Source organism: Brassica rapa, chromosome A04 (genome assembly GCF_000309985.2).
Source record: "Brassica rapa cultivar Chiifu-401-42 chromosome A04, CAAS_Brap_v3.01, whole genome shotgun sequence".
NCBI classification, from domain to species: domain Eukaryota; kingdom Viridiplantae; phylum Streptophyta; class Magnoliopsida; order Brassicales; family Brassicaceae; genus Brassica; species Brassica rapa.
The window spans coordinates 2337449-2354242 of NC_024798.2; the positions used below are offsets into that span (position 1 = coordinate 2337449).

Below are 16794 nucleotides of genomic sequence, written 5' to 3' on the forward strand. Positions count from 1 at the left end.
TCTCATCTTATAATATGCATTCAAGGATTTGTCGAAAGAAACATTCAAGGACACATATTTAGAAAAAGAATATTTGAACATATATAGAAATAATCAATCTTCTACAAGCAATTCATAGACACTGCATTAGGGACAATGTGTAGAATGTATAATGGAAGAAATCATTTGTGCACCCTATATTATTAGCGGTAATACAAAAACGAAGTATGTACGCACGCCATAGTAATAATGATCAACACAATCCAATATATATCCAATATATAAAAAACTAAAAATCCAATGAGTGTGTTCATTATTCAAAATTTAAAACGGTACAATACAAACGAAAAGATGGTATATAGATTATCCAAAGCATAAATTGCAAAATAAAATTTTAAAACTATTTCCAGATGTATGATTAACCAAATAAGGATTTGAGAAAACACAAATGATAAAAAGAGATGATGGGCCAGTTAAAATTAAGTAAAAGAACGAGGGGCCAAAACACATATACATCCAAAATACCCTTAAATTTGTCAAAGTTGGAATTCAACAAACAAGCAAAAGTCTCTCAATACTTGTGTTTTACACGATCACACAGCTTGCCATGTTCACATAACATATAAAATAATAACAAAGTCCACACCAACTTCATATTTTACTATATTAGTTCATCATGTTCAATTGGTCATGCAGTGCCGGTCCAACATCTTATGATGCCCCAAGCCAATTAAAAAAACTATGCTCTTATATATAATTCAAAATCGTATAACAAAAGTAATAAAAAATTAATCTTCCATAAAACAATCAAATATCAAAAATGTTTATAAAAAAAACAATAGAATCAAAGATACTTATTGTTGAAATATTGATCTTCTTACATTTTTTCCTGCAAAATCATTCATTGAACTTATGTAGTCGAGTCTTTCAACCATAGCTGTCTCAATTGATAACAGAACCAACCCTTTTAATCTCTTTTGTGACAGGGTAGGCCGCAAATAGTTCTTTATCAGTTTTAACTTCGAAAAACTTCGTTCAACTATTGCAACTGATACCGAAATTGTCAACAATATGCAATAAGCAATTTCTTTGTTTTGATAGCAATCTTCTTATTAATAGTTAAATTTTAATTAGGGTTTCCTTTTAATTATAATTTAAAATAGAAATTTACTACTAACAATTTAATAATATATTTAACTACTATATTTTTTAATAAACAGTTTATTGATATTGTTAAAAGATCCGACAAATATCATTCTTATTAATTATGCCCAAAGTATTATTTTAGCAACTTTACAAACTTTAATTATCTATAAAAAAAAAAACTAAAACATGCCCCTTGAAATTTGCTGCCCTAAGCGGCCGCTTCACCCGCTTATCCTAAGGCCCGGCCCTGTGTTCATGATATGGGGGGAAGGATTTAAGAATAATAAACCAATGAATGAAACATTGAGTTTTGTGTTGAATGAGGACAGGCTGGTTTGGTTAAGGTAGGATCCACAAACTAGCAAACCCCACTCTCAATGTTATCACTGTTATTTCAATGTATGTAATGAGGAATATGACTTTTTTACTTAGCAATTAAAACTCCACAGTGATTCCGTTTTAAATGAATAAAATGTTTCGGAGAAAGAAAAACAAAAAAAACAAATCTTTCTTTTGTTAGATTCTCTTTCTTTGATGCTCTTTTTCTTGTTGCTCTAGTTTTGTCAAGTTGGTCTAGACATTCATATACTCGTTCAAGTTCATATTGAAAATTTTGATTTTTGGTTTCAGTTTTGAAGGTCATTTTCTACATATGTTAGGATCGGTTCAGTAATTATTATTTTGGGTTTGAGTATATTTTATATATACAGATGTCTAAGACCAGTTTTGTATTTGAATTCATTTAAGGTTCAATAATATTTTGAATTCAAATATTTTTAGATATCATATCAAAATAAAAATAAAATTAAATATTTAAATATTTCTTTAGATTTCAATTATTGATTTTGAATATTTCTATAAAGTTATTTTAAATTTTCGCATGTTTCAAGTTATCAATTCGTAAATAATACTTCAGATTTATTTTATATCACCGCACAAAAAATACTCATGTATTTTCACAGCTTAGGAGGTGATTGGAATGAGCTGTAGATTTATGTTTTTGGCTGTAGAATTTAAGTTGTGGATTTATTTGATGTACATTATTTTGTTGTAGCTTTGTAATGCACTATCTTTTGCTCTAGAAATAAAGCTTTCTACAGCCATATTTTAATTTTGTAAAGATTTTTTTACCGTGATATTTTTAAGGAAAAGAAAGCTCGATTGGTTTGTTCTTTTTGTAACACAAACTTCATTAACTAGAATTTAAATCTCCAAAGGGTACAAAACATAGTTTTCAGAAAACAGAGCATGTTTAGCCAACACATCGGATTCAATGTTTCTGGTACGAGGAATCCAAATAAAGGAAAATAATTCGAAAGAAGCAGCGCAATGGAAGATATCCGCAACTGTCCCATATAATTCCGAGGGCGCCGATTGCGACTTTAAAGCTGCTATCAGTTGAGCAGAGTCAGACTCGAAGATTACCTGCTGGATTCCCAGCTCCTTACACTTCATCATCGCAGATCGAAGGGCCAGGCCCTCAGCACTAAGCGGAGATCTGACTGATCTCGAGAAGATTTAAAACTGAACTAGAAAACTCGATTGGTTGACATATATGATTTTAGATTAAATTTTGGTTGTCTAGAGTATCTACTGCCACAACCAATCACCCTCTTAAATATCATATATACAGATTTAAGTTTTTTTTTTTGATAAAGGATTTAGGTATTATTTTTGTATGGGATTTCGGGTTTCAGATTTTTTTTTCTTAGGTTATTCGGTCTGTTGCCAAGCATCTTCTTTTACTTTTGTACCTCCTCTAAACTTTTATTCTTACCGCCTTTTGCTTTTTTTTCTTTTCCTCGTCTCTACTCTCCTTCTCATTGGAGTGGAATTTAGCTTCCTTCCTTTCCCCTTCTCCTTCTTCTCTTCCACTCTTCCTGCTCTCTGTTTTTCAGTTATCTTCTTCTCTCCCCTTGATCTCGCATTCTCTCTCGATTCCGTAAAGTCCAACTCCTTTTCCTTCTCTGATCTCTGCGATTACGTCTCTCCACTCTTTTCCCGGGAAAAAAAATCGCATCTTTTCCCGGAAAGTTCTCACCTTTCCGTTATTTCAGTCTCTGGGTTTCTTCACACGACAGACATTACCTTGTTTGTAATTGTCCGAAAAGCATCAAACTTTGATGGGTCTCTGTCATGGAAAACCAAACGAACACCAATCGAAACAGAGCCTCTCAATCACCACCAACGAGGAGGAGGAGGAAGCACCTAAGACTCCTCTCAATCTGTTTAGTCCATTTAGTCCATTCCCTAGCCTCTTCAAAACCTCCTCACCTGCTGTATCCTCCTCTAGCGTGAGCTCCACGCCACTACGCATCTTCAAGCGACCTTTCCCACCTTCTTCACCCGCCAAGCACATACGCGCCTTCCTCGCGCGTCGTCACGGCTCCTCCGCTAAGCCTGACCGAGCTTCGATCCCTGAAGGGAGTGAGTGTGAGGTTGGCCTTGATAAGGCTTTTGGATTCTCTAAGCAGTTTGGTGCGTACTATGAGATTGATGGTGAGGTGGGTCGTGGTCATTTTGGGTTTACTTGCTCTGCTAAAGGGAAGAAAGGTAGCTCGAAAGGTCATGATGTTGCTGTCAAAGTTATTCCCAAATCAAAGGTTGGCTCATGGATATAACATTCTTCTTTGAGCTTTTGAGTGTTCTATTTATATTGTTTTGTTATTTTTTTTTTTTGTAGATGACTACGGCAATTGCAATTGAGGATGTTAGAAGAGAAGTGAAGATACTGAAGGCTTTGACTGGTCACAAGAACCTAGTCCAGTTCTATGATGCCTTTGAAGATGATGAGAATGTTTACATTGTCATGGAGTAAGCAAAAACTTTGCTTCGTAGACAGAACCATCTTGCAATTGAATGTTTGAGATAAAAGTAACTAAATGTATTTTTTTTTTCTCTTGTCGTCAGGTTATTGAAAGGAGGTGAACTCTTAGACAAAATACTTCAAAGGTAACTGCCACATCATACATGATTCTGTCTTGCCTATAGTTTATAATGTGTATCGTGCTCTGACTGTTTGAGTTTTTTTTAATCGTTTGGGCTCTGATCAGGGGAGGCAAATACTCAGAAGATGATGCTAAAAAAGTAATGGTTCAGATTCTTAGTGTAGTAGCATACTGTCATCTTCAAGGTGTGGTTCACCGTGACCTCAAACCTGAGGTAATAGAACCTAATCTTCGCTGAGTTGCTTAAGTTATGCAGATTGTTCTCTTATCCTTACTGTTTCTTTTTCTATGTTTGGTTTTCTTTGCTTGCAGAATTTTCTCTTTTGTACAAAGGACGAGACTTCTCCTCTGAAAGCCATTGATTTTGGTCTCTCCGACTATGTCAGACCTGGTAAGAGGTTTCAAATGTGTATCCTTTTGAAGCTTAACACTAGGCCTGAACCGAACATACCGATATAAACTGAAAACTTCGGTTCGGTTTGATTCATCAAGTTTAAAAAATTCAGTTTTCGGTTCGGTAACTGGTTTTGTTCGATTTTCTAAATATTTTTTTAACAAAGTGTACCAATCTTTAACCAAATTTCCAAACCGAATTAACCAAACTAACCAAAATCCAAACCAAACTTAACCAAAAATTTCCAAAAATTTAACCAATTTAGCCAAATTTGAAACTTCGGTAGAAATTTACCTAAAACCGAACCGAGCCAAACTTTTCTGGTTCAATTCAGCGAGATTTCAGCCGAACTGAACTAACTGAATTCCAAACTAACCGATCCAAAAACAAAACTCCGAATTAACTGAACCCGCATGCCTACTTATCACAATGGTAGAAGTAAAAATTAACATTTTTGTTCTTTCTGCAGATGAGAGGTTGAATGACATTGTAGGAAGTGCTTACTACGTGGCCCCTGAAGTGTTACACCGTACATATGGAACTGAAGCAGATATGTGGAGCATTGGAGTGATTGCTTATATACTTCTCTGTGGTAGCAGACCCTTTTGGGCCCGTTCTGAATCTGGAATCTTCAGAGCTGTTCTTAAAACAGAACCCAATTTCGAAGAAGCTCCCTGGCCATCTCTTTCACCTGAGGCATTAGATTTCGTGAAACTTTTGCTGAACAAAGATTACCGTAAGAGACTAACTGCTTCACAGGCTTTATGTAAGTCTTAAAAACCATCTTGATGCTTCTATAATCATATTAGTCTCACTTTATAACATAGAATTGGTTTATATCCAGGCCATCCGTGGCTGGCCGGTTCACATGAACTAAAGATACCATCTGATATGATCATTTTCAAGCTGGTAAAAGTATACATTATGTCATCTTCTTTAAGGAAAACGGCTTTATCGGTGAGTCAGATTCTTGAGTAGTTACTTTCAACCTCAGGCCTAATATATGAAAAATCCATAACTGATTCTTTATTTTTTCATGTTAACAGGCTCTTGCCAAAACATTAACTGTACCGCAGCTGAGTTATCTGCGTGAGCAATTTAATCTCTTGGGACCAAGCAAAAACGGATATATCTCAATGCAGAACTACAAAACAGTGAGTTTCTGTTTTTTTTTTCCAACTAGGCCTGCGGGCTCCGTTTCTTCAGTTAGTTCGGTCGAAATCTTAAAGTGAACCGAAAAAAATTCGTTACGGTTTGCTGTTAGTTCGGTTTCAAAATTTTCTAAAGTAGTGTTTGGTTTTTGGTTTGAAATTGAATAAAATCCAAAAAAAAAAAGGTTAAGTTTGGTTATTTCAGTTTGGATTTTGGTTAGTTCGGTCAGAATTTTGGTTAAGATTGGTATTGTTTGGTAATTTTTTGTTTTTTAAAGATAACCGAACTAACCCGTTACTGAACAAAACTGAACTTCTCGGTTTGGTTAGGCAGGTTCGGTTCGGTTAATAACCGCAGGCGGCCGACTTCCAACTTCTCTTTGGTATCTTTCTGTTTTCTTACGGAGTCATTACAAAATTTGCAGGCGATCATGAAGAGTTCGACAGAGGCTACAAAGGATTCAAGAATCTTGGATTTTGTAGACATGGTAAGGCTATAAGGGATTAAGTTAATTATTCACTATGTTTTGTTGGGTTAAGATGGTAATAGTTTGCATTTTTGCATTTGTAGATTAGTTGTCTTCAGTACAAGAGACTAGACTTTGAAGAGTTTTGCGCTTCGGCTATAAGTGTTTATCAGCTAGAAGCAATGGGAACTTGGGAGCAACACGCACGTCGTGCTTATGAGTTGTTTGAGAAGGATGGAAACAGAGTTATCATGATCGAGGAGCTTGCATCGGTATACACATTCTTACCCCTTTTTCTTAAATTATATCTGTCTTCTGTGATTCTTGATGTGTGTTTTGTTGATAGGAGCTCGGTCTTGGACCATCAGTACCAGTTCATGTTGTGCTTCAGGATTGGATAAGACATTCTGATGGCAAGCTAAGTTTCTTGGGTTTTGTCAGACTCTTACACGGTGTGTCCTCTCGGAGATTGCAGAAAGCGTAGAGAAGCTTTCTTACCTTCACTCACGCATCTACTTCTCCTTAGCCTGCCTCTAGGAGATGAACCTCACACCAAGTCTAAATATTAGACCTGATAGGTAACTCGAGAGGAACTTAACCGCTGCAGAGCTACCACATTTGTCAGATAAAGTTGCAGTCTAGGAGATTATATGGGTTCTTTTTGCTCTGTTTCATGGTAGTCTTTTTTTTTTCTCTTTGTTTTGGTGAAAGATAAGAGTCTTTATTGTTCAAGAATGGTGCTAACGAGATTAAAAGGGGTTGTACAGAAGAAGAAACATACCCACTTCCCCATTGAAGTGGTCTCTTTCTTCTTTCTTGTTCCTTTGTAATAAGAACACATACCTCAGTTCTTACCTTGACAAAAGTATCAATTTATATTTGATGCTCATCAATGAGCAAGATATCTTGGTTTATCAACAATCCCTAACCGATTATTTCGTGACATCTCTTCGTTGTAAGAGACAGCATATGCTTTCGGACAAGTACTTGTATTGGGGAAACATAGTAGATTGTCCTGGGAAAAACTGCGAGACTTGTGCAAGCTTAAGTTAAGTCATCAAGAATCTATCCTAAGGTGTGCGGCCATGTTTCTTAACAGGTAACTGAGTTAGTACTCTCTGGTTTCTGAGTTCTAATGTGCTGAACTCAATGAGATTGCTTTATAGGACCTTTGTAATGCCTTCTAAAACGTGCATCAATCCATTACATAACAAGAAAGGTATACTTGAACGATCTCATAACAAAACTAAGCTTAGTGACAAAATGTTGTTTTTGTTGTTGATGTGAATTATAAAACCAAAAGAGAATGGTTACAAACTTATAATAGCTAGGATAGCCGCATACTTCGCACGCCAAAATTAAAAATTTAAAATAAAAATCTGTGAGAAGCAATGTTCTGGAATAACAAGAAAAGTTAGCTGATAATTAGCTAAAAACTAAACCACAAAGAAATCAGGTTAAGAGAGGGAAAGGTATTTATTTTATGAAATGGATTTTGTAATCATCAATTTTTTTTTTAACTTTGTCCAGAACCTTCTGGTCGGATGGTAAGGAGACGGGACGCTAATACGTTTTGCGATACCCCAGATTAATTCAAAAAATATATTTTAAATTCATAAATCTTTCAATGAATTGTCATTTTACATTAACATTTGCCAAAATAACTGCTCCATCCATTTCATAATACTTGACGTTTTGTAGTAGTGCATAAAGATTAAGAAAATTATATTTCTCTAAAAAAGTATTTTATAAATATAATTTTAAAATCAGTTAACAAATTATAAAATAGACAGTAGATTATAATTGGTTGAATAGTTTCTAATAAAGTTAAAGTTAACCTTAAAACCTCAAAATTTTATGTAAACTGAAACAAATAGTCTTTCTAAAACATTATCTACATTGAAACGGAAAGAGTACGAGCTAACACAACTGTGAACTGATTTTTTTTTGTTGGACCTTGATATATAATGATAATCCAACTAAATTTCAGAGAGTTCCTGCATATCTCAAATTGTATATAGGTAAGATTTTGAACAAAAAGGTATATATGTAAGATTAGATATATTTTATATTGGTAACGTGATGTTTGTATAAATTTGAGGGATGTGGGATGACAATGAGATTTTCTTATAATTGACTAGTATGGTCAACTTTCTTTCTTTCTGTTTTTGTTATTTTGGGATATTGTTACATGTTGTAAAACCTTGTCCATCCATTCATTGATGGTACGATGTTGATTTTTAGAAAATCAACTTTGTTATACCAGGTCCTGCAACTTTTTAGAAATTATCTAGGTCGTATGTGGACATTACTAATATTGTATTATTGTGTCACCTTCGATGTAATCTATCTTTTACACCTTGAAGGAAACTAAGGAAAGAAAAATACTCTAGCATCATTTTTTTTCCACAAGGAACACAAAAGTCGTTTGGACCGTCTACTTGGACGTCAACGCTCGTGCTCACTTTCAGAGTTCACCGCGTATGACTTTTGTTTATTAATTTTTCTTTAAATGGTGACCACAAAATTAAACTTTAAAACTATTCTTTTTCCATAATTCAAAAAATCAATCCGGACGCCTGCCTCCGCTTAAGCAGAAAATCGGTTTTAGCCGAATTATTTTTGACTAAAATCCGATTAATACGATTTAAATCTTTTGCAATAGGTTTAAATCGTTTTAAATCAATTTACATTAGTTTAAATCTGTGAAATTAAATAAAAATGCTAGTAAATTATTTTAAATCAATTTAAATCATTTTCAATTTAACCCAAACCCGTCCCCTTAAATCGATTGTCAATTTTTTTTGGTATATCTAGTTATGATAATTCATTAAAAAAATTATAATTAAACCCAAAAACTAAATTATCTTATATATATATATATAATAAATCAATAATTTGTTAAAACCTAGGTCTTGTCTAGATCATGAATAGTCTGCATAATCGTTAATCCTCGACAGAACGTCTAATTACCGCTTAGCAATTTTTTGAACATTGTCTTTCTCACAATTCTTACCCAAAAGAGATAACACCAACAGCTAAATGAGTAAACAATAATTCAATCGGTTATAGAAAATACAAATTTTCATGATTATTTATTACAAATTATGAAAATTATATTTTCAACTTAACCGTTAATTTTACTTTTCTTATGAGTATCTAGTTTAACAATTTTACTTTCACTATGGTGAAGATTTCATGTAAGTTTTTCTTCATTATTCCAGCGTAATTGTTTAGTAAATTGTTTTCTCGCAATTTGAACATTAAATCTCTTAATATAAAAACATTAATGAACTTTCAATCAAACTGCTTGTAGACTAGGCTGTAGTTAAAAATACGATGCATCTCAAACCTTTTAAGGTCCATAACAATCGAATTTCTTAATTGTACGAAAAAATCTTTCAATCTATATTAGAGCATCTGGAAATATCTAAATACTTATAAAATCTACGATAATATGTATTAGAAACTAACTATATACGTATATACAGAAGAAAAAAACAATATAGATGAAATGTATTATTACGAAATTTATATTCGTGTAAACATGATACTCTTTTGTTGCCTTGGGCATATTGGTATGTGTTCAGGTTTGGGTCGGGCACTTCGGTACATGAGTTTAGAATCCGTTTGAGTATTTTTTATATATCGTATCGAGTTCTCATAATTTTAGTTCGAGTTTGGTTATTTTGGAGCCGGTTCAGATATTTAGATTTTCAAAAAAAAAAGATTCAAATTATTCATTTCTCAAGTTTCTTGTACTTAAAAAATTTACCATTTTCTTGTACTTAAAAGTTTACCATTAAATTAACTGATTTTTAATTTTTAATAGGTTAGAAGATTAATAAGTTTGATAACAAAATTTTGAAAATATAAAGACAATAATTTGGTTGTTATTTTGAAAATTCGGATGCATTTTTTGTTAATGCATGAAACAAGAAGCGTGACATGTATTTTAAATGAATAGCAAATCACTTTTGTCCGTTATTATATTTATACTAGATTTTTTAACCGCGCTACGCGTGGATAAGATATTATATGTATTTCTCAATTCTAAAAAAATAATGTATAATATTGTATTATATTATTTAAAGAATATAAAATAAGACTACATAACAGAAATATATTTTTTAAATTTTCTTTGTGGAAATCATTATGTTGTTTGATTGTTGTACTTGATTCACATATATGCATAGTTATTTGTGATAAATGAATAACTATATTTTAATTATCAGTAAATAATATGTATTTATTATATAATATAAGGAAAATAAAATTATTTACTTTTAAAACAAACTTGTCTCATGTTGGGAACTCGGTTATAGACATATCATATTCGAATGAGATATTTTTACAGTTATCAATCTTTTTAACAGCCAAGAAACAAATCTGAATATCAAAATAATATCTCATACGATCTCTTTGTGAAATAACTGCTCTGAAGAAATTGAATTTAGGCATCAAAAAGGACTGAAAATGGATGTGCAGATGTGTTATCTAGGTCAGCTTTACAAAATACTATTCATAGTTCATATATCATTTATGTCCATCCTATTTTTTTGTCTATCATTTCTTAAACATCTTGAAATAACTGATGCTAATTAATAATAAACTTTTGGCTGGCAAAAAAAATCAAATTTGTCTAATTATCACTTAATTTGTCTAACTGATATATATGTATTTCTCAATTCTAAAAAAAATAATGTATAATATTGTATTATATTATTTAAAGAATATAAAATAAGATTACCTAACATAAATATATTTTTTAAATTTTCTTTGTGGAAATCATTATGTTGTTTGATTGTTGTAATTAATTCACATATTTGCATAGATATTTGTGATAGATGAATAACTATATTTTTATTATCAGTAAATAATATATATTTATTATATAATATAAGAAAAATGAAATTATTTACTTTAAAAAAAAGTTGTCTCATGTTGAGATTCAGATATAGGCATATAATATTCGAAGGAGACATTTTTACAGTTATCAATCTTCTTAACAGTCAAGAAACAAATCTGAATATCAAAACAATGTCTCATATGATCTCTTTGTGGAATAACTGCTCTGAAGAAATTGAATTTAGGCATCAAAAAGGACTGGAAATGATGTGCAGATGTGTTATCTAAGTCAGCTTTACAAAGTACTACTATTCATAGTTCATATATCATTTAAGTCCAATCTTTCTTAAACATCTTGAAATAACTGATGCTAATTAATAATAAACTTTTGGCTGGTAAAAAAAATCAAATTTGTCTAATTATTGCTTAAATATTTTATTAATATTGTCTAAGAAGTTTTCAATTGATATCATAGTTTAATTTTTATTAGTTTTTTTGTTAATTTTAGAGTTTTTTGTATTTAGGATTTTTTTCCATATTAAGCTTATATTTCTTTCACATAATATATATATGTCATAAAAATTACCATAAAATCAGTTTTACTTATTTATTATTTTGTTTTTAATGAAAATACACTTTTTAAATAATTTAATTTAAAATAAAATTATATATTAATTTGTTGTATTCTAACAATTTGATTGATTTAATTAATTTGCTTTGGTGGATAACTTAAAAAGTTTTCATATGAATCGGAGAAAGCAAGCTTATATTTATTTCTGTATATGGAATCTATATATAATGCTAGTGTAATAAAGAAAGAACATTATTTTTTTGTAACTTCAAAAAGATACATTATTACAATTTGAAATTATTCAAAATTGAATAAAATGGTAATTAAATAAATCTAATTGTTTTTTATCTTGTTTAGTTGGATTCTCATGAAAAGAAATCGATAGGTTAAACAAATGTTTCAAAATTTGTTATGTTATTGTTTTGTCTATAAATTACAAAATTTATTGAATTGATATATTTAATTATTGCACTCTTAAATAATATTTTATTAAGACATTAGAGAACTATGTTTTGAGTTGTTTTGTCAAAATTGTACAAAAATCTATGCTTTTCCATATTTGTCACGAAAATTTATATGTTAAACTTAATTTTACAAAATTCGTAACTTTTTCCTGAAAACGAAAATCTATGCTTTTTCATATTTGTCAATGTTCTCACACTTTCAAAGAATATATTAGTTTAGTCACTTACTTATTTTTTTTAACAAAACAAAGTATCGGAGTCTTGAAAGTTGAATCCATATTATTGTAAATGTACATAAGAGTTTGTGATTACATATTTAGTAGTTTTTGTTTATGTATCCAAGAAAATTTCAATGGCTTAGTGGTATCTGTCATATATTTATGTCATACTAACCCGGGTTCGATCCTTTCCTTTGCATTGTTTTTTTCATTTTTTACGAAAAAATAAATGAGATGACGTGGCAACTTCGGACTCTCTGATTGGACAATTTTTTGTGCCTACGTGGATACTCTAAGAGGAGCTTATATCCCCTTTTAGTATAGTATATAGATTATCTGATCTTAAGCCATGTGCATCATCAATATAAATATTTTGAATAAAATGTAAATTGAGAATATAAGATTAAATATACATATGTTTGGTTATCTTTAGATATCAAATTCAAATTTGGATATCCAATCTCCCCTAACTCGATAACTGGTTCCAGTATTTTCTATATTTTTGTTCAATTTTTGGTTTGAATTTTTTAGATCGGTTCGTATTCGGTTTTTGGATCCGTGTAAAATGTCCGAGCCTACTTTTTGGGAAAAACTTAATGGTGTCCCCTATTCTCGAATCTATTTGACTATTTAAGAACACACGAATCTGTACCAACATTAAAATGTTTCTGCAATCATGTATACGTTGCTTTTTCTTCCAACAATGATGTAATTTTCCATCTTAAATTCATAATCACTGGTTGCGTGACGTGATCTCGTATGATATACGGTGATGTCATAAAAGAGACGTCATATTTTATATGAAAGCGGTATTCAGTATTCACGTATCACGTGAAGGAGATCCATGACCATGAGCCGCCTGGCCATGCTCACCACTGATTCCTTCTATTTCTCATCATGCGTGGGATACACGCTTCACTATCCACATGTAGATATGTGGAATGATTCCACCTATCCGAAGGCACGTGAGGTACACGAACCTATCTCTTGTTTCGTTTCTCCTTCGGTCTTTCCCATTAGTTTCCACTCTCCTTCCAAAAAGCATAAAGAAAATGTTATATATATACTTACGATGATGCTAGAGATTAATTAAAATTTATAAATAACTGTACAAGTATAAACAGAAGATATAAGCTCATCTGGATTCTCTCACCGGCAAACAACATGAAGTCATCATCATCATCGTCATGGACGTTTCTCACGACCACAAGCTTAGACCAGAGAAACCCATCTCCGGTCGTTACATCAAAGCAAATGAAGAAGACAGCTTCAAGGAACAAACCCATCAAAGTGCGTTACATATCAAACCCCATGAGGGTCAAAACATGTGCGTCCAAGTTTAGAGAACTCGTACAAGAACTCACCGGCCAAGACGCCGTCGATCTTGAGCTTGAGCCCGAGTTTTCCCCTTCCGCGGTATCCGACCACAGCCCTTCTCCGCCGCCGCCGGAGACTTTTGCGCCACATATTCCTCATCAGGAGCCGTTCGATGATCTGGTAGCTGGCTACTATGAGCCGTTGGATGGGGAAGAGATGTTCTTGTCGCAGATGTCGAGAGGTTTTTCTGGATATTTCTCGAATGAGTTTTACAATGTGAATGACTACCTTGGAAGGATCGATTCTTTGTGAAAATATTCGGAGTATTTAGGGGTTTCAAGTACATATATCTATACAATTATGAATTGCCATACATATATTTAAATTGATACATGTATATTAATTACTTATACCAAGGTTTGTGAAGAGAATTATAAGGGAATAAGTCACTTGTAAAAGGTTTGAATGAACCTCTTGATTTTGTTTTTGTTAGATAATTTTGATATTTTTTTTTTAATTTTTTTTTTCAAAAAAAAGTTTATTTAAATGCCTGAAAGTTATAAATGAACAAAATGTCACAAGCCAGCAGAAAATGATACTACATTTTGTAAATATATCAAACTCAAATTTTAATTAAAGCGACAATTTTAAAATTTTGGATATCCATGATATCAAGAAAATATGTTAATTATAAACTAGTGTTTTGGTGGAAACACTGTAGTCTACTGGTTAAGGTTTAAAGGTTTTTACACCCAGGTCTGGGGGTTCGAATCCCAGACTATGCAATTTATTGCAGATTACATGAAATCCATGTTTCAAGTTCCGGAGAGAGCGATTTATTAAACAATTATGCAGACTACAGAGGAAAGACTTCCAAGGGATCTTCAACATGGTGCAAGTAAATATGGTCAGGCGTGGATTTTCATAGGACGGATCAAGTGATGCATTTAGGCGTAGGTCTTCATAAGGCAGGTAGTATTGTCGGTTTTCGAATAGTCTATATAATCTTTTTCATATCATAATTGTAAGATCATAATAAATCCTCGTTAAAAAAAACTAGTGTTTTGAATTATATTTACTCAATAATTTATATGTTACGTGAAAATCTACCTGTAAAGAAACTTAGAGATTTGACCCCAAAAAAAGAAACTTAGAGATATACGTGTACTACAATATTTATATTTGTGTAAAAACAGAAGTCCTTTTAAAGAAATATTATAACAAATGCGTTCATACTATAATAGATAGTGACAACTTCACATCGATTTGAGAATAAACACGCTGGCATATCACGTGCAGAGAGCTTCCCATCCATAGTCTACGTAAATTATTATTATTCTAATGAATATTATTATTTTATATTATTTTTAGATTTTTTATTTATTTTTCAAAATTTTATTTTAATTACGGATCAAATCGGATATCCGTGAAAATTCTAACATTTTCCGGATATCCGAGGCACCGAATATCCTGGTGACTACGTATCGAATCAGCATGAATACCTCCAAATACTTGGATATTTGATCTGTGCCTACCCCTATTTACAGATACAATTTGATTTTTTTTATATGAAAAAAAAATTCACTAATGTCTAGGCTTATTTTTTTTAATTAATTTTATTTTAAGAATTTTATCTTTCATATGTTATTTTAAATAAAAATATCATTTAATATTGATTAACAGTATCTTTATATATTTACCTACCAATTTTATATACTTTACATACACATACATATGGACATGGACGTGAATACCTATATAACTAAATATTCACCACAACTAAAGTATTTTATTCTCGTGGAAGTTGAAATATATATTTTTAATATTTCTTTCACTATCGACTAAATTGTAGTGAAATAATTTGTCATAATAATTTTATTTTATTTTTTGTTTCTATAGCTATTATATGTTTAGAAGCTATAATATAAAACCATTGGTTCGACATCAGAACTATCTAAAATTCATTTAACATGAAACCAAACAAATAATGATATTTTTTTGTTATCACCGGAAAAACAAAAAACATCAACGATTTGAACATAACAAACCAAAATAAATATTAATTTAGAATTATAGCTATATTTTAGGAAATTAAATTATAAGAAAACTAACTGAAAACCAAATCGATATTCAAGTTAAACAGATTAATGTTTTTTTATTAAAAAATAATAAAATTAATAATCACATTCCTGCAGAAGGTGTGCGGATTATTACCTAGTTAGACTACTAAAAGATCAACGAATCTATGCAAACATTAAAAAGTACAGTTACAAAAAAAAAAAAAAAACATTAAAAAGTTTCTCCAAACACGTATGCTGTGTTTTTTTCCAACAATGATCGAATTTTCCATTTTAACGACTGGTTGCCTGGCGTCATCTCATATGATAGGCGGTGATGTCATAAAAGACGTCATATGTTATGTGAAACCGGTATTCACGTGGAGGAGCTCCAACGAGATATAGCTCCATGACCATCCAAGTGCAGACTTTTCGAATGATTCCACCCGAAGGCACGTGAGGTACACGAACCTGATCTCTTGTTTCGTTTCTCCTTTTGGTCTTTCCCATTAATTTCCACTCTCCTTCCAAAGAGCTAAAATAAAATGTTATATATGATGATGATGCTAGAGGTTAATTTAAAGGTATAAGATACAAACACATCTGGATTAAAACAACATGAAGTCATCATCATCATGGACGTTTCTCACGACCACAAGCTTAGACCAGAGAAACCCATCTCGAGTTTCGAAAAAAACACCGAAGCAAATGAAGAAGACGGCTTCAAGGAACAAACCCATCAAAGTGCGTTACATATCGAACCCCATGAGAGTTAAAACTTGTGCGTCCAAGTTTAGAGAGCTCGTACAAGAGCTCACCGGCCAAGACGCCGTCGATCTTGAGCTTGAGCCCGAGTTTTCCCCTTCTGCGGTATCCGACGACAGCTCTTCTCCGCGGCCGCCGGAAAATCTTGCGCCACGTGATCTTCATCAGGAGCCGTTCGATGATCGGGTGACTGGCTACTATGAGCCGTTGAATGGGGAAGAGATGTTTGTGTCGCAGTTGTCGGGAGGTTTTTCTGGATATTTCTCGAATGAGTTTTACAATGGGGATGTGGATGGCTTTGGAAAAATCGATCTATGTGATGATATTCTGAGTATTTAGGGGGTTCAAGTAGATATCTATACAATTATCAAATGTCATTATGGTACATATGTTTAAACTGATATTCTCTCTATACGAATAATATATAGTATTACAACATGTTTTCGTAGCCACGTGATTATTTTTAAAA

General features: G+C 32.1%; 3 protein-coding genes across 5 annotated transcripts; all 3 read left to right on the top strand.

The window, feature by feature from the left end:
- The first annotated feature begins 723 nt into the window (after positions 1-723).
- LOC103863087 (CDPK-related kinase 7) lies at positions 724-6999 on the top strand. 2 transcript variants are annotated; one of them, XM_009140827.3, is made up of 11 exons: positions 724-3728; positions 3809-3939; positions 4036-4077; positions 4179-4287; positions 4386-4464; positions 4937-5233; positions 5312-5424; positions 5514-5621; positions 6044-6106; positions 6190-6357; positions 6432-6999. In XM_009140827.3, the coding sequence occupies exons 1-11, from the start codon at positions 3249-3251 to the stop codon at positions 6567-6569; spliced, it is 1728 nt and encodes a 575-aa protein (XP_009139075.1). In that variant the 5' UTR covers positions 724-3248; the 3' UTR covers positions 6570-6999. The 2 variants fall into 2 exon arrangements, 1 of the variants encoding a protein (XP_009139075.1); XR_004457715.1 differs by lacking the exon at positions 6432-6999 and having other exon boundaries at positions 5949-6106.
- Positions 7000-12593: 5594 nt separating this feature from the next.
- Positions 12594-14020, top strand: LOC103863089 (sigma factor binding protein 1, chloroplastic). Its single transcript, XM_009140832.3, has one exon. The coding sequence runs from the start codon at positions 13351-13353 to the stop codon at positions 13813-13815; it is 465 nt and encodes a 154-aa protein (XP_009139080.1). The 5' UTR covers positions 12594-13350; the 3' UTR covers positions 13816-14020.
- Positions 14021-14252: 232 nt separating this feature from the next.
- Positions 14253-16794, top strand: LOC103863088 (sigma factor binding protein 1, chloroplastic). 2 transcript variants are annotated; one of them, XM_033290679.1, is made up of 3 exons: positions 14253-14475; positions 15892-16021; positions 16131-16794. In XM_033290679.1, exon 3 carries the CDS (start codon positions 16179-16181, stop codon positions 16662-16664), a length of 486 nt encoding a protein of 161 aa, XP_033146570.1. In that variant the 5' UTR covers positions 14253-14475; positions 15892-16021; positions 16131-16178; the 3' UTR covers positions 16665-16794. The 2 variants fall into 2 exon arrangements, with proteins under 2 accessions (XP_033146570.1, XP_009139077.1); XM_009140829.3 differs by having other exon boundaries at positions 15892-16794.